Raw genomic sequence first — 19,132 nt, 5'->3', positions numbered from 1 at the left:
TTTGGGACTTGAGTGCTTTTGAAGAATTTTAGAATTAGGCTGTTTTCGGTATTTTTGATAATTTTAATTTAAAATATTTTTTAACAAATTTTATTTTTTTTCTCAAGTTTTTTCAAACTTTGATTAATTGAATTCATTTATTTAATTTAATTTTTTATATTTTATTTCAAAATTTATTTTTAAAAATAAAAATTAACACAAAAGAAAAAAAAATAATATCAAATAATTAAGAAATTAATAAATAAATTAAAAATAAATTAATGAAAAATTAATATTTTTCTTAATAGTTTATTTTACTTTGTTAAAAAACGTGAATAAATTAATTAAAAAAAATTATTAAATATTAATTCAAATTAAATAAAATTAATTAATTATTTAGATTAAAAATTTAACATTTTTTAAAATTTAATTTCAATCTAAATTATAAAAATCTAGTTTTATATTTTTTTTTTAATTTTTAAAATGAATTTTTGAATTTTTTTTTTATTTAAAAAATTATTAAATTATTTTTTTTAATTTTAAATTTAATTAATTTTCATTGTTAATTAATAATTCAATATTAACCAAATAGAATAAACAATTAATAAATTATAATTTTGTATCAAATTGAAAATTAATTCTTTAAAATCTTTTAAATTCTATTAAATTAATTAATTATCAAAATTATTAAATTTAATTAATTATTTTATTAAAGTATTAAATTTAATTCGAATTCAATATTATTTTTAATTAAATTTAATTAAATTTTAATAAATTATTAAACTTTTTTTTATTTATTTTATTGAATTTTATTTTTTTTCATAGAAAAAAAATTAATTAAATTTAAAAAAATTAATTATTCTATAAATTTTATTTAAAAAAAAAATAATTTTTCATAAAATTAAAAATTAATTCTTTAAAATTAAATTAAATAATAAATTTATTTTTTTTTTTTAATTTTTTTTCAAATTTTTTAAATTTTTAACAAAAAATTATTTTAATAAAAAATATTTAAAATTAGAGTTCAATTATGTATTTTAAATAAATTAATTTAAAAAAAAAATAATTTTTCATTAAATTTAAAAATCAATTCTCAAAGACAGACAATAATTTGTCTTATCAACGTTCCATTAAACGAAATAAAAAATGACGAAAGATATCGAGTTAATGAGTACATGTCACTAAAACCCGACTTTTAATTGTATTATAACAACCGAAACGAACAAAGAAGCCGCGTCAACGCAACATTTAGTCTTGTTGCAACTGTTAAAACCTCCCAATGAGACTCCCAAACGCGAGTTAATTATTATGTTGATTACTTGATTAAGCGATACAAATTTGAATAAATTATGTTTTGATTTATCTGAACAAATTTCAGGTTATTTCGTTTTATCGCTTAATGGTCCCTTAAATGACACCCATTACAATAAATATTAATCAAGGAGGTCAAATATCGTTCGATGACAAGTCAGAAGCTGAAAATCGAAAAAATAAAAAAAAATGGAAAAACTTACCTTGAATAAGGAATGGCTATTTGAATTTCTTTGACCGATGAATAATTGCAAATTGGAAGCACTAAAATTTCTATCTGGTACAAAACGCATCACCCGCTTGTACAGCGGGCGACAATCGACTAGCAATTGTATTTCGGCGCCGCTAATTGATAACGCGACACGATGCCACGTATCGTCAGCTAACCGATAAGGAAAAGATTCTGTGTGCACCAGTTTCGCGCCGTCTGGTGTGATATAGGTAAAATGAAATCGAATTTCATCACGACGACCACTTGATTGTAATTCTAAATACCTGTGTGACGAAGTTGTTGTTGTTGTTTTCGTGTGACGATGATGAGAAACATAGAAGGAGAGAAGAAGAAAAAAAAAGATTTAAAAGTTATAAAATAAATCAAGTTGAACAACTATTAAAGTAAACATAAAATAAAATTTTATTGTACTACTCTACTACTGCTTTGCTCGCGGGCATTTTATTTTTTTTTTCTTACTGAATCGCGATGTTTGGTCAATATTTTGTTTTATTTTGAGAAATTTACACAATTTTCATGTTATTTGTAAAAAATAATTTTTTGAGTTAAAATTTTTAATTTTAATTTAATATTAATTATTTAAATTAAAATTAAATATTTTTTATATTAATAATTTTTATTTTTAAAAATAAATTAATTTAAATAAATTTAAAATTAATTTTAATAATTTTTTGTTAATTAATTAAAAATTATTAATATTTTTAAAAATTAATTTTGAATCGATTTTTAATTTTATTAAAAAAAAATTTTTTGAAGAAAATTTAAATTTTTACTTCAAAAAAAAATTTTTTTTTCTATAATTTTGTTCAAAAATTAATTATAGAACAAATATATCGAAAAAGTCGAGAAAAAATTTTTTTTAATATCATTTCAAGGCAAATTTTTGTTATTAAATAAATTTCTGAACAAAATGTTGCATAAAAAAAAATAAATTTTTGAAAAAAAAAAGTAAAATTTATTGTCATTTTTTATTTTTATTATTTTTTTAAATTTTTAAAGCATTTTCTTTTCAATTAAAAAAATTTATTTTCAAAAAAAAAAAAAAATGTATACAAATAAAATTAATAAAATTTTCTTAAAAAATTAATTTCTATCAAAAATTTTTTTTTATTAAAATATTATTTTTTTTTCTATCAAAAATAATATAAAAAAATCTAATTTAAAAAACAATCTCAGAGAAAAAAAAATTTTAAACAAAAAGTCAAATTTAAAGAAATTCTTTGAAAAATTCTTATTTTTTTTCATTAAATCAGAAAATAAATTATTTATAAAAAATATTATTTTGGTTTGAAAAATTCAGAAAATTTAGAAATAATTAATTTGAATTTTAAGTTAAGAATGAATTTTTTAATTAATAGAAAATCGATTAAAATTTTAATTTAAAAATGAATTTTAATGAAAAAAAAATTTTTTTTAAATAGAAAATAAATTTATTTGAAAAATTTTTTTTTTTAATTTTATAATTTTTAAATAATAATTTTTAATTAAAATTAAAAATTTATTATTTTTTAAAGTTATAATAAAAAAATTAAAAAAATTCAAAAAATAATTTTCTAAATTTAAATAAATTTAAAAAAAATAATTTTTTGATTTAAAAATTATTTTTTTAATAAAATTTTACCAACAAATAATTTTAAATAAAAATTTTACAAAATTAAAGAAAATTTCAATAAAAAAACTCACCTATTGTTATCACTTGAAAATGACACTATTGTACCCGAGTTGCTCTTTTCTTGTCGCAGCTTTGCGGCAAACGTAAAATCATTCGAATTCCTCAACTGATCCGCTGCTCGGTGGTACACATTTGTCGGCAACACAAGATTCCGATCACCGCCTGAAACAAAAAATTCAACACAAAGTAAGGAAAAATCTGTCAAATCAATTTTTCATTCATGTCAAGCCTGCCTACTTATTGTTCATTGATAAATAATAATAATCGGAATAATGACAATAAACGTCAAGAAATTGCGTCGTTTTTCCATTCATCAAACCCCCAATCAATTATTTGTTATTTTTTGTCATGTAAGTTAATGTTGACATTGTTTAATTATTTATGGCGAGATAATTTTGTGTTTTTTTCGCGGCACGTGTGTCAACTTCAATCGCCTTTTTTGTGCAAAATAAAAAAAAATGAATAACCAGGCGTCGACTTTTCCGTCAGTTCGAATGCAATTCTAATTAGAAGCCACTGCGCGAATGCAAAACTTCTACAATGACAGCGTGATTTATGCTTTTTCTAACATGTTTTAGACACTTTGCGATTCTTTAATGTCACGTCTGTTTATTTTTCCTATAGATTTAACATTTAACATTCGATTTTTTCATTCCCGAGCGCTTGTAATTCGAAAACTAACTGTCTTAATAAACAACTCGCCGAGTCGCGAATCGCAAAGTAGTCGTAGATGTTGCAATAAATTTATCATATTGGATTAGAGAACGAGGGATATTGGAGACTGCTGCTGTGTAAATGGAGAGATGATGTAAAATTAATTATCCATTTGCATGCCGAATGGCTTTGGGTTTTGCAAATAAATTAATTTAGATTGTACAAAGCATTTATATTGATTAAAAGGGCATAACGATGCTAAAGATACTTACTTTGTAAGTGATATATTTGCCTGTCACTCAAATATTGCTGGGTAATTGTAACACCTTCGTACTCCGATAGATTTGCATTTAAATTTAGTGCCTCTAACAAATCGATGCCTGAACCTAATGTTGTCCCTGCGGAAGAAAAGAGGGGAGTTGAGTGATTAAAATAATGATTTATTTATTTTGTAGAATTATTTAAAGGTAAAGAGGCGTGACTCAAAATGTGCAATTTTTCATTGAGAAATTTTTGAATAATTTTAAATTAATTTTTTTTTAATTTAATTATTTTAAATTAAATAATTTTTTACGCTTTCAGAATATTTTTTTTATAAAAATTCTATATTCAATTATTTTTAATTTTTTTAATATTTTTAAAAAAAATTTTTTTTCATCAAAATAATTAAATAAAAAATTCATAAGATACTTTTTATGAAATTATATTTTTTAAAAATTTTTATATATAAAAATTTTCGTAAATAAATAAATTAAAAAAATTAAAATTTTTAAAATATTTTTTTTATTTTCCTTAAAATAATAAAAAATGTTTTAAAATAATTTTTAATTTTTTTTTTATTTTTTCCAAAATTACAAAAAGGTTTAATTAATTTTAAATTTTCAAAAAAAATTTTTTTAATATTTTGTTTTTAAAATTGAATAATTACTTTCTTGTTTAATTTTAAATTAAAAAAAAAAATTTAATATAAAATTTTTATAATTTAAATATTTTAATATTTTTCGTGAAATAATAAAATTATAGCTTTTAATTAAAAAATTATTTTAAATATGAAATTTAATGTTTATCAAATCATTTTTTGCAATTTAATAAATTTTTCCAAAATTAAATTTAATGTTCTTAAAATATTTTCCGCTTTATTAAAAATTTTTATTGAATTTTAATTAAAATTAAAAATAATAAATTCACTGTTTAAATTAAAAATATTTGAATAAACTTTTTATTTAATTTTAAAAATTATTAAATTAATTTATTTTTTTTAATTTATTATTCAATTTATTTTTAATAAATATTTTTAAATTTTTAATTATTTTTTTTTAATTTTTTACTTAATTAATTTTAATAAATTAATTTGTAATTTAATCAAAATTAATTAATTTAAAATTATTTTTTTTATTTCCTGAATCAAATAAAATTTTCGATACCGCCCACAAAACAATAAGGAAATAATAAAATTTTACAAATTTGGAGCATCGTCGTTCTGTTCTTAAATTAATTTAAAAAAAAAGAATATTTAAAATGCACAAAAGAACAAATGAATAAAAAAGGGACACCAATAATAAATTATTTTTCACTTCAGAGTGTTTTGTTTAAATATCCGTTTATGGAATGTTAATAATGTTTATTTCTACCCATATTTCATTTCTATTGTCTGTGCAGGCAGATTAATATATATTGCATTTCTCTGCACATAAATAATATTGCGCGAGTTTTATTATTAATTTTACGCACACATTTTGTTTCGTTCGACACATGAGACGACGAACGTCGAGACAAGGATCGCGAACGCGTGGATAAATTTTAAACAAAACTATGCAAAAGACCTTCTTTTATTACTTTTCTTTCTTTATTACTTGACACGCACATTCTTGGAGAACTATTTTTTTATTTATTTATTTATTTTTTTTTTTGTAAAAAACGTTTAATTTTATTTAATTTAATTAAAAAAAATTAAATCAAGGCTAGAAACTTGCACGATCTTCGTTTTTGCTAAAAAAAAAATAATTCTACTTTATTGCCCATTTTATTGACTTAAATTTTTATTTGTTTCTTTCAAGTTGGTACCGCATGAGGCGTCAAGAATTTTTTTCTTTCAACAACTCAACCTCATAAATCGTAATTTTTTTAATTCTTCCGTCTTTTAACATTTTTTCGCTGCAAAAATTTTCTCTTTTGTCATGCGAGCGAATTTGTAAGCGTGCAACTATGTTAAACTTGGGCAAAAATTTATATTCAAATCATCTTTATATCTTCATTTAAGCATCTATTCAAGCCATGATTTTTGTCATATTTTTATCGTACCAAATTATCAACATTTTTATGTTTCGCGAATATTATGCTAATTTAATTTTTTTCGCAAATTTTTACACAAAATTCTTCTATTTTTTTATTTGCTTCTGTACGAACCGCAAATTGAGACGCGAGATAACGCAAGACGACAACCGATTATCTTAATTAATTATTTCTATAACAACAACAATTCACTCGCGACACAGTTCAAGTTCGACTTTTATGTCGTTCGTATCATGTTGAACTAGTTCTGTTGACAGCGAATTCGGATATCTTATTTTGTGTGCGTTAAATGCAGGAAAATCGTGTTCCAAGTCTCCATTAAACACGATACTTAACCTCATAACGAGACATTTTTTTCCTCTATAATGTGACTTTCAACAAATAAAAATATCATAAATTAAAAAAAAATACAATTAATTAACGAGAAAGAGAGAGATATCAATGAAAAAAAAAATTATAAAAAATTAACATAAATGGAGATTTCTTAAGTTGACAAAAAATGTTTTAACATAATAAAATTTCAATATTATTAAATTCAAATTAAATTAAAATGTGTTGTTATGGTTTGTTTAATGTTTTGTTAAAGATACATTTATTTTACAAATATTCAATCAATATCGAACGAAATATTTCGTGCGTGAATAACAGTGAAAACAACAACAAATTATGTAAATATCGTCAAGTTCGACAGAAGCAGAGCGGTATTTTTTTGTGACAAAATTTATGATTTTACACAAACTTTTTTCTGTAAAAAAAAAAATAAAATCATAATTTTTTGGAATTCCCATAAATTACATTTTTTATCAACGCATGTCAAATTATTTGGAAATTTTTATCTCGGTTTGATTTACTCGCATGTTATACGGAATGTCATTAGCATCATATCAATAACATTTGCGCGAGTCATAAAAACAATAACCCAGCTAATTATATGGAATTAGCATAGAACGTTCATTAACAGAATTAAATTATGCCTAATGATGGGCCATTAGCTTATAAATTTGCTGCGTTCGATGTCAAATAAGTGAATGTGTGTGGTTTGGGAGTTTCACAAACAACAAAAAAAAAGTATTTTCATGCCCAGATAAAAAGAGAGATGGAGAAAAAAAGTGTTCATGATTATGAGTGTTTGTGTTATAAAAAATTTATGGACATAATGATAGAGGGTTGGAAAATATTTATTGAATGACGTCTGTTTTTTATGTAAAGTCACTTTGCGGAGAGAGATATTGAGTAGAGGAATGAGAGTTAAATTAACTAATGCGGCGGAAATTTTACCTATAAAGTGTGAAAAGTTAATGTTTCTCACAGAAAAAAGTTTTTAAAGAGATATGCGAGTTGAACTTGAACTCAAAAATTATCAGTTAATGACTGAGATGAAAAAAAAGATAAATATATGAAAGACTGACAGATAGAAAATTCTTTTGAGATCCTTTACTTTACGTGAGCTTTAATATTTTAGTGATCCAAGCTTTTCTTAAAATTATTTCGTTTATTGATTTCATACTTTCTAATTGATAACTTTATGTTTTATATGGGTTTAATTTTTTGTCATTTTGAAAATTGAAATGCTATACTATTTGAAATGCTTTAAGTTTTTTTTTATAAGAGCGGAGTTTCCAAAAAACAGAGGACGTTCACTTTGGAGCCCTTACTCTGATCTCCTTTCACATAATAGAACTTTTTGAAAAAGCTTCACTTGTGTTTTTGATCTTATCCAGCTGGAAAACTTTTGTTGTTTTTAACTTAATTTTTCAATAGAATTTGATATAATTCGACAATCATTTTGTATGGTTCTTGGCGTGGAACATTCCAAAGAGAGCCTCTTGCATATTTCCTCTGGTCAAGGCACATATTTGGATGTTTGTGATATTGTCTTTTGACATTGATATAAACTGCAACTTGGTATGTTGTTTTCTTCACGATGGTTCTTAGTTGTCATAAGTTTTGTAAAGTACTTTTATATTAAACCTTTAAAGTATCACAAAATATTCTACGATTAAAATAATAAAAGTTTAATTAAAATAAAAAAACAAAATTAAATTAATAAAATTCTTACCTAATTACTTATTTTTGAAAGTTTAAGTTAAAAATTAAATTTTTATTTTTTTAATTTAATAATATTTTTAAAAAAATAATTTCTTTTATCTCGCAAAATTTTTCAAGTATTGCGAAACATGAAATTTTTACAATTTTTTTTTTGTAAAAAAGTATTAAGTATTCATCAAACACAAAAAAAAGTAAAAATTATCGCTGTCTGTCAACTATCCTGTCTAGTTTTTCATTATTACAACAAAAAAATTTCGCTGTGAAAGTCAATGCCGCCATCCAATGAACGATCAAATATCCGCGTTGTATAAAATTAAATTGTGTCTGCGAATACAAATTTATTGCTGTAGAAATTGCAAACGACAAAAAGAAATTATTTGAAAGGTCATGTCTTAATATCTCTCAAGTATAATACAATTTCGCATATTCATGATTATTTTTCCACTTCTACTTTTTTTTTATTAACAATCCTCTTTTTCATTCTTTCTTCGTAGATTATATTGTTTTTATTATTGGTTGGATCAGCAGACATGTCATTTAATGGCGACTCGAGACACCGATTAATTTTACACTGTTGACACAACTTTATTAGACGCAAGATTTTATGTCGCTATTATTACTTTATTACATTTATGATGCTTGGCTAGTTGCATTATTAAATTATTATTATTATTATAAAGTAATGTCGAAGAATTGCAAGTGTGGGTGCTCTTATCTTTACAAGGCATCTTTCTTCTGCAGTAGGATTTTTCTTCTAACATCGAAAAAGCGAGAAAGAGTTAATTTGTCAACGAACGACTTTTACAACTGTTTATGTCATGTTAAAAATGTCACCGATAAATAAATATTAATGCATTGATTTTACGTAAACCAAAAAAAAAAAAAAATATAAAAAATGTGATAGTTGCTCTATTAACTTTAAAACAAACGCAAGCACTTACATCAAGTCAGACTCTATCAACATCTTTATCTCGATCAACTTTTAATAGAGACACGTATATTTTATAATACTTTAAACTATTTTTATTATGATACGAGGTTTGACGAAAAAAATCAACTAGTCATAAAATCTCGAATCAATATTGCACGAGAAAAAAATATAAAATAAAAAACTGACGAGATATTCATAAATTACGGGTGTTTGAATCAAAAGTCATAAAAAAATGATTAATTGTGCGTCATAAATAGGAATATTTGTCATTTTCATTGCTTTTTTGTGTTCAATCGAGATTTTCATTTTTTTTCAATTCGAGAGATTGTGAGGCTTTCAGCTATTTAGCCATAAAATTATTTTAATTTGTGGCAATAAATTAGTATAATTTTTATTTATTTAATTGTTTGTTAGGGATTACTCGAGAGTTTGTGTCTCATTTGTAGCAATTTATGGAGTTTTTTTCTCTTTTGTTTGTTTTGAGCAACTGAGTCATCGATTTCTTGCGATTTATAAGGATAAAGTTATGAGGAAATATGTAAAAATCGCCTCAAGGTTAGCACGAAGGGGTGCCATTTAACGAGGAAGGCGTCACACTAAATTGGTCTAAGCTTGAAATGTTTTGAAGTTTGAACCTTGTGAAAAAATTTAAATGAATTAGAAAAAAAAACAAATTAATTTTAAAATAATTAAAATAAAAATTAAAAAAAAAAATTAATCAATAAAGATGAATTTAATCATTCATAAAATAAAAAAATATTAAAATTCTAATATGAAATAATTTTTAAAATAATAATTAAATTATTTTTTATTTATTTAAAATTTTATAAAATTAATTAAATTAAAATTATAGAAAATTAATGAAATTAAAAAAATATATAATTTAAAAACTAATTTTATTAAAATTCAGCAAATAATGAACAATTTATTATTATTTAATTTTTTAAATTTTAAAAATTTATTTTTTTAATTTTTTTTTTTTTATTTTTTTTTTGTTTAATAAAAGAAACAAAAAAAAATGTAAAAAAATAATTTTTTTATTAAAAAAATTAAATTAATAAAAAAATTTTTTTTAAAAAAATAATTTTTTTAAAAAAATAATTTTTTTTATAAAAAAAAATTAAATTAATAAAAAAATAATTTTTGCAAACCAAAAATAAAACTCACATTATTCAAAATGACCATCAACCAAACATGCATTCTTTTTCCAAGAAAAGAAAGAAAATATGCCTGCTAAAAATTATTTTTATTATTTTCCGGCTACAAAACACGGACTTTGCATTCTTCAATTCATTCCAATGCGAACCGCATGAAAAATAACCAAACAACTTTTTCCATTAAAATATCCTCTCTTCACATTAAATTATGAACAAGCAATTCACCATTTTATTTTATTTCATATTTTATTGCACAAACATTGCTACTTAGTATCAGTTTTCAGCGAGTTGTGTTCAAAAGTTTTTTTTTTCGAAACGAAAAAGAAGAAATGCATGTTCAAATAAAATAAATAAAATCATAAATAAGCAAAAAATACATGAATGGCAAAACTTTTTGGCTGTGCTGCATGTTGAAGACATTATTATTAGCTTTTTTTTTGATGATGATAACGACGATGATGTGAGGAGGAGCCACAAACCTACCACGTAAGCTATTGATTATTTTTTACTCACACTCTCGAAAAAAAAAATGAATAAAATGATAATAAGACGTAACTTTTTGTGACAACATGGAAAGCTCTTCAATAATTTATTCAATAATCTCCATTCATGAATTTTGTGGTGCAATAAAACTCGTTTTCTCGTCTTCGCTTTTTTCTTCGCCATTCAGACATTTCTTTATCTCTCGGCATGCATGCGATTCATGTGCGATAACTTTATCATCATCATGTTTATCGTAATCCATGGCAAGCACGTTTTGCAAGCGAAAGAGAAATTAAATTAAGGATTAAGAGTGTCTTAATGAAACTAGTTTAGTGACTTATAAACACACAGACCCATATCTCGTCTTTCATACAATATTGCCTGAGATGAATATTAAGTTTCTATTGAAAGACGAACTTTTGACCTGCCACGATGTTATCTTCTAATCGACGAATAATGAGAAAATTTGTCAATTTGATAGTTGGAAAGTTTTCATCAAAATACGATGAACGAAAGTTGATTTTGATTCTAAACCAATTTTTACCCAATGCACATTTTGAAATATTTGCCCAATGAACATTCGAAATTTTCTTTTAAATTGAAAATGTTCATTGGGAAAATTTTCAGAATGTGCATTGGGTAAAATTTCCATTTAATTAAAATCTTATTTTTGAAATTTTGAACATTGAACCCAATGAACATTTTAAAATTTCTTCCCAATGTACATTCAAAATTTTCTTCTAAATTGAAAATGTTCATTGGGAGACTTTTTAAAATGTGCACTGGGTTAAAATTTTCACGTGATTTATTTTTTTTTTAAATTTTTTATCCAATGCACATTTTGAAAAGTCTCCCATTGAACATTTTGAATAATTATTGGGAAGAAATTTTTAAATTTTAGAATGTTCACATTAAAAAAAGGCAGATATTTCAAAATGTGCATTGGGAAACATTTGTCACGTGGTTTAAAATATTCGTTAAGAGAAATTTCGAAATATACATTAGGTTACAATTTAGATTTCAAGCCCAATAAACATTTCGTTGTTTATAAAAAAAAATTAAATTAAAAAAAATATTTTAACCCCAATGCATATTTTAAGTTTTTTTCCCAATACAAATTTTCAATTTTTGAAAAAAAAAATTAAAAATTAGTTTTTGTTCAATAAATGCGTTTAAAAAAATGTGAAACTTGATCTCACTTCATAAAAAAATGAATCAACTCATAAAATTTACCAATAAAACGAAACATTTCACACGATTCGCCGGCGAATCTTCTCGTTTGAAAAAATTTTTACCTACTTCCAAAAAATATCAACGACAAAAAAAGGTAATTCTAATACATCATTTAAATAAATGTTTTTTTAAACTGATTCACAGCGGGAACACCACTTCTTTTTAATTTTATTATTATTAATAATATTTTTTGACATTATGAACAACAACAACGCGATATACCGAAAACTTTAGTACACATGCAAAAAAGAGAAAAAATTTGATACCTTTGTTCCTTCTGTGTGATACGCGTTCCTCTTCTGTGGGAATTTCATATTCATGATTTTTTTTTTTGTGTGACAACATGACAATCGACGTTAATAAGAAACGTGTTTTGAATATTCGTTTGTTTTAATTTCACTTATCGATATTAATAATCTCGAAAACGTATCAAATTTTTCGTGTGTGACTTGAAAGAACGTTTCGAACGAGAAGAGCAAGAAAAAAACATTTCAATCAAAAATCATGACACAACGACTTTTCCCCTTTTTTGTGAATGGAATTTCTTTGAAGGAAGATTGTCACCCACAAAAAATGTTGTAAGTGACACCAATTTGTCACGCGTCATCAATAACAATAATTTTTGAGAGGAATTTCATCCCCTAACGGCAGCAGCAACGATGTAGTGTTAAGTGCTTCTAAAATGATTTTTAATTGATCGTAATTCGTGTGAATGGCAGTTGTTTAAATATTTGCCAAAAAAAAAGAAGATAAATAAGTTCGATTAATCAAATAAAGGACCTTGCATCAGAATCGCTTAAAATGTCGTTGAACTTTCGTCCTCTTTTATTTTTGTGCGATGCGAAGTGAAGTGTGAGTGAAAATTTGCGTAAAACTTGTCTCTCCTGTGAATTTAATTTAAACTTCCTGTAACATTATTACGTTTTATTTACAGGCAGACGAAAATATTTTCAAGGAAAACAACTTTAAAAATTGTTACGAAGAAGACGTTCGTTTTGTTTGCAGAGATAGGTACAGTTTTGTACTAAAAACGACGACCCATATTTTATAAAAATTTAATTTAAATATAATGGATTAGATACTTCTACGTATGCGCATATAGAAAACGTGTACAAATAAAAAGGAATCAAAGTGTATTAAAAACGAGTTTATCATAAATAGATGCAGTGACGGATAATCGAGGATCCTTAAAAGGATTTAAAATATGAAATTAATATTTTTCAGTTAATCCAAACCAAAACTTAGAGTTGAAATCAAAAGTAAAAACTGAGAATCTGAAAAGAGATTTAAAAGTAAAAACTGAGAGTTCAGAAATTGTTAAAAAGTAAAAACTGAGAGCTCAGAAATTGTTAAAAGTAAAAACTGAGAGCTCAGAAATTGTTAAAAGTAAAAACTGAGAACTTAGAAATTCTTAAAAGTAAAAACTGAGAACTTAGAAATTGTTCAAAGTAAAAACTGAGATCTCAGAAATTGTTCAAAGTAAAAACTGAGAGCTCATAAATTGTTCAAAGTAAAAACTGAGAATTCAGAAATTGTTCAAAGTAAAAACTGAGAGCTCAGAAATTGTTAAAAGTAAAAACTGAGAACTCAGAAAAATTTAAAATCTATTCCAATTAATTCAAACCAAGCATATGAGGCCCTAAGAACCTTTAGACATAAAGTCTTTGAACCCGACACTGAATGTATGACACAAAAGAATGTGTGGCAAGGAAAGACCCCGCGAAATTTGCCATTTGTTGTAAATTCATAAGAAGAAGAGCGAGCAACTCTATAGATGCGTGACACCCCTCTCTATAATTTTTATTTTCTTGAATAATCTTCCTTTTTCTCTCAACGCAGAATTCTGCTGAATTCGAAGATACATAAAAATACAATAAAATCTATCGAATCGTATTATTATGATTAGTATTTGTGTCATTTGTCGACGTACCGCTTGACATGTAACAGGATTAAACGGAATATCCGTCTGAGACGATCAAATTCAATTTATTCAAATATTGGTTGACACTTTTATTGAGGCTTTGTATCATATTTTATGGCTTTTTGTCTACTACTACTACTGCTGTTACGTAATACGAACCAATCAATATTTTGGTTCGACAACGACTCTCGGAATTTTCATCCTTGCAGCAGCAGCTTGAACAAGGGGGATTTATTTGGCAAATATAACAATAAAAAGCATCATAATACGAGAGATAAGCAAAGTAAGTCAGTTTGATTTTGCTTTACATTTATCGATTTACTCGCAAAATAATAATAATAATGTTTAATCGAAGTAAAACACAGCTCCTGGATAGAAAGGCAAACAAGAGAGTAAGCAAGTAATCCTTAATTTAATTTAATATACACAAAAAGATATTAAATGCTTATTTAATCCGCATGATACGCTTGATGCGGTTTATATTCACAAATAACAAATTTCATTCAATTTTCTCCCCTTTTTACTTTGTTGTTGTTTTGTGTGACTTTGGGGGTGAATCAATTTCAGTATTTCATCGTAAATATTTTTTACAAACAAACGTTAACAAATTGTGAAAAAGTGTTAATTTTGAGGTTACATGCGTATTACGAGCGATAATGAATTCACATTTTTTTCTTTCTTTCATAAAAAAGAAGATAAAAAATTTCTTTGAAAGTTCGTAAAAAGTGAAAAAAGTTTTAAGAATTAAAAAACCACAAAATGGATCATTTAGTTTCCTTAAAGTTGAACTTTGGATTTTATGGATATAGGTCAATTTTTCAATTCATTAAAGAGGATTTCAAGCATATAATATGGCGCCAAGAATTGATAAAACTGTAAGTACAAAAAATATTTTTTTTAAATTTGTTAAAATTTCAAGAATTTTATTTTTTTTAAATTTTTATGTTTTTTTTAAATGAGAAAATTTTTTAATTTTTTTTTTAAATGTAAAATTTTTAATTTTTAATGAGTTTTTAATATTAAAAAAAATAAAAAATTATATTAAAAAAAAAAAAATTAATAATTCTTAAAAATTCAAAAATAAAACTTATAAAATTTTTCTTTTAAATTTTTTTCTTGAATTTTTAAAAATTATTAATTTTTTTTAAATATTATTTTTTATATCAACATTTTTTTTTCTATATTTAAAAGTTCTCAAAATTTACTAAAACTAATAAATATCAGTCAAAAAGGTTAAAACAGTAAATCAAACATTTTATCGACGTTATGACACCTCATATTAACAATAAAATTCGTAACTAATTATGATGTCAAACAAGAATTCCAGTTTCTTGTCGTTTGTTTCGACTTTGCCACAGCGTTGACAACTTACATAAATTTACATGTTTTTTTTACCAATCATTTTTATTTATTTCATTTTTTTTTTCGTTTGTAATACATTTTTCCTCCGTGGCAACATTTTAATAAAAATGAAACACAAAATTATGACAATTTATCATTTTGTCTTCGTGCAAGATTTTTATCCGCACCTTTCCAGAACAAACGCACGAAAAGAGGAGGAATGTTAATAGCAGAAACCAAAATGAAATAAAATAATGTGAAAAAAAGCGAAATAAATAATTAAGACATCTCTCGAGTGATGGCTTTGCTGACATTTTTGCCACAAGGCATCATTTATATTCCGCTAACAAGGCAAGCAAACTCGCCTCTTTATGACACTTTGATCTGCGCAATGTTTGTATTTACATTTAGTTAGTTAGTTTATTATTAATGTTCACGTTATTATCTTGATAAAAAGGACAGAATAATTGGACAGGATCGCCCCTTTTCAAATTGAATTGAATTACGCGTGATGAGGTGATGACAAAAACATTTTCATTTGGCTGCTTGTTGTTGTTGCTTGTGATTAATTACGGAGGCATCTTTTATTCATTTTGCTGCGGCAGCTCGATACTAAATCAGGTTCCTTTGTGTACGACGAAAAATTATTGCGAGTCAATATTGCACAGAAATGCACTTTTTGGCATGCATTATTCATGAGGATGGCGTGTCAGGCACAATGTGTTTAGTTTAGTCAATAAATTTAATTTTAAGAGTAAATAAATTAGAATTACTCGAGAAGACAAGTGATTGGTCAACACCGAAGGAGGGATTATCTGTGCTCAAGGTTTGAGATGCCAAACTGCGTCAATTGGAACACGTGACTCATAAAATGTCAACTTTATTTTTGTCTCGCAAAAAAAATTAATCAGCACTCGTACATCTGTTACATCTGAGCAAAGGAAAAAGTTTCGTTTAACCGAAATTAAAGTTTGTCTTTTTTTTTGAGATCTTCTTCATCTCTCATGAAAATCAGTTGAAATAGTATTAAAGTGTAATTACGCGTAAAAATCATAGCAAAAAATTAAAGTGTAAAAATTTCATGTTTCGCAACGTAAAAAATTTTGATAGATAAAAAAATTTAAATTTAGAAAAAAACTCACATATTTAACAATTTTTAGATACTTTAATAGTTTCAATTTAAATTCATCTTAAATTTTATATAACTAATATTTATTTTTTTTTATTTAATTTTACAGATCATGAGACTGAATACAATTCCAATATATCAGGAAGACCAATAGAATGGAAAATACAACGACAACAAATTATAGCTTTGTCTTTATTCGAAGCGGAGTACTTTTCACTAAAAACTGCTCATCAATAGGTTCTTCAGCTTTACAAAAATTGAATTATATTATGAACAATGTGGAAATCAAGCTAATATGAAACAATCTAAACAAACAGAGGAAAAACATCAATATCCCACATATATGTTATCTGTTCTACCCATTTTTAGTTCGGCAAAAGCTCTTAATATGACTTCAGATCAAAGGATGAGATTTACGAACATTTTTTTTGTGTAAACACAAATATTGAAGTTACAAGAAAAAAATTGTTAGGAATCAATATTTCAGACTTATCTTTCCTCTAACGTAAAAAACGACAAATATCTAATTTAATTTTATTCAAAGTTGATTTCTCATTTTATTTTTGAAAAAAAAAAAATTTTTTTTATTTTAGATGAATTTTCAAGCTTAAGAATCATCAAAGGGACATAAAAAAAATTACGTATTTTTTACGTATTTTTTACGTATTTTTTTACGCATTTTTTACGTATTTTTTTACGAACTTCAAATTTATCAATTTGAACAAATATTTTCGAAAAATGACAAATCTTTAAATTTTTGAATCCATTTTAATCAAAATCAAATTTTAAATCGTTAAGGCTGCGAAACACAAACTTTTCACAATCCGTACGTGTTCAAGAAGTGTGCTCTTGAAATATCCACACATTTGACTCGACATATTCTTCTTCGGCATAAAAAATAGGAAAAAACGAGATTAAACGATGATGATATGAAAGTGAAAATTTTCTGCTGCCCTTGTACTCTATAATAGCGTTGCAGAAAAATTGTTCCTTTAGTTTTTTTTTGCACCATATGACTAAGTGTTTTGCACTCATTTCCAATAGCATAGAACGACAGCAAAGCAATTAAATTATTATACATTTCTACATATTTATAATAAAACATTTTGTATGGATCGAAGTTTCTGCAGTGAAATGGCAGAAGAAAAAAAAATATCAGATATAGACAGACGGTGTTCTGTTGGCTCGAGATTCTCCGTCGTTCGCATAGGAAGCATTTATGATTTTTTTCTTCTATATTTGCGGAAAAGAAAAAAAAAGTACGGAAAAAACCTCCCCTATTTTCGACCGACGACGATATTTTAATAAACGTCTCTTTAAAAATACATACAATATTTTATATGTCGGCACGAGTTTACGACACGGAACAAAAGAGGCACAGAAAACTAAAACTAGCCTTTGGCAGAGGTCCAAAAACTTTTCTTATGAAAATGATTAAATTCTATTATAATAAATTTTGCATTATATGGTCTGACTTTGAGTCAAACGCAGAAATTTTTGTACAAAAGCTGCAATTTTTTTTCGTCGTCGTCGACGGAACAAGGAAAAATTGTCTGCTGAAAGAAACTTTTTTTTTAATCCAGCGGATTTTCCATAAAAAGCAATTTCTCATTGAACGGTGAAGAAGCTCATAAAAATTGCTTAATACGGCTCAAATTTATTCAAGAAGTTTATTATCTATCACATTAGCAGCGCAAAAGTGACTCAATTTTAAGTGTCGTGTATTTGATTGGCTTAGTTGTCATTTTAGGCACACAAATGACGATCACTAAAACAAATTAACAAATTTTATGTCGCTCATCAACATCTCATCATGGCATGGCAAAGATAAAACAAATATGCCGTTCATCCAATTTCTGGTTTAAATACGAGAAAAAAAACTTTTATTGGCACTCTTTTTTTTATAAACACATTTTTTAATGTGAGAAACATGACATAACACACACAAAAATATTGAATTGATGGGAAATAATTAAATCGATAACACGGGACAATAAAATAAAAAAGACAAGAAATTATATCTCCGCGAGAAAACGAGGTCTCGTTGAAGGAAACGCTGAACTTTGTACAGGTGTGTACGGGTTTCTATTTAGCAAAAAGACATAAAAAAATGTGTGTTTGCAAAATGTGTGTTTGTGCAGAAAGTGCGATGCGATGAATGGCAAGATAAATATTTCATTAGAGTTTTGTTTGTAAAAAAGAAAAAAAATGTAGAAAAGGAGAGTTTACTTAATTAAGCGCCTCTTTGTTATAAATACTTCGTTTGTTTGGCTCTTTGAGTTAAAAAGCTGTTAAAATATTGAAAGAATGTTTCTTGTACATTATTGAATGTTTTAGTTGATCGATCGTGCCGATTACTATTATTACGTCAATATAGATGGCTTTCAATTTAGAAAATGACAAAACAAGTCATAACTCAACCGAAATTGGTCATTTACTTGGGTAATTGCGGTTGTGACCTTTTTTAAATTAAATTTTGAATAGAAAAAAATTATTTTTGGTTTTTTTCGTAATACAAAATTTTCAAAAAATTATTTTGTAAGAATTTTCGTAATAATTTATTTTTTTTAAAAAAAATAAATTTAATTTTAATTTTAATTTTAATTAGAATAATTTTAAAATTATTTAAATTTAAAATTATTATTTAAAATTAATTTAATTTTTATTAAAAAAATTAAAAAATTATTATTCACGAAATTAAATTTATTTTACATTCAAAATTAAATTTAATATTTAATTTTTTTTTTA

The 19,132-nt window shown here is 24.7% G+C and overlaps 1 protein-coding gene across 1 annotated transcript in view; it reads right to left on the bottom strand.

The window, feature by feature from the left end:
• Positions 1–19,132, bottom strand: part of LOC134831460 (protein kinase C-binding protein NELL2-like) — a 46,473-nt gene that overhangs the window by 15,111 nt on the left and 12,230 nt on the right. The window contains exons 2-4 of the mRNA XM_063845193.1: positions 4,121–4,246; positions 3,206–3,356; positions 1,494–1,785 (exon numbers count right to left, since the gene is read on the bottom strand). Coding sequence (XP_063701263.1) covers positions 1,494–1,785; positions 3,206–3,356; positions 4,121–4,246 — 569 coding nt within the window. The remainder of the gene's footprint in view (positions 1–1,493; positions 1,786–3,205; positions 3,357–4,120; positions 4,247–19,132) is intronic.

The sequence above is a fragment of the Culicoides brevitarsis genome, chromosome 1, assembly GCF_036172545.1.
Source record: "Culicoides brevitarsis isolate CSIRO-B50_1 chromosome 1, AGI_CSIRO_Cbre_v1, whole genome shotgun sequence".
Classification (NCBI taxonomy): domain Eukaryota; kingdom Metazoa; phylum Arthropoda; class Insecta; order Diptera; family Ceratopogonidae; genus Culicoides; species Culicoides brevitarsis.
This window is presented reverse-complemented; position numbering and strand designations above follow the sequence as displayed.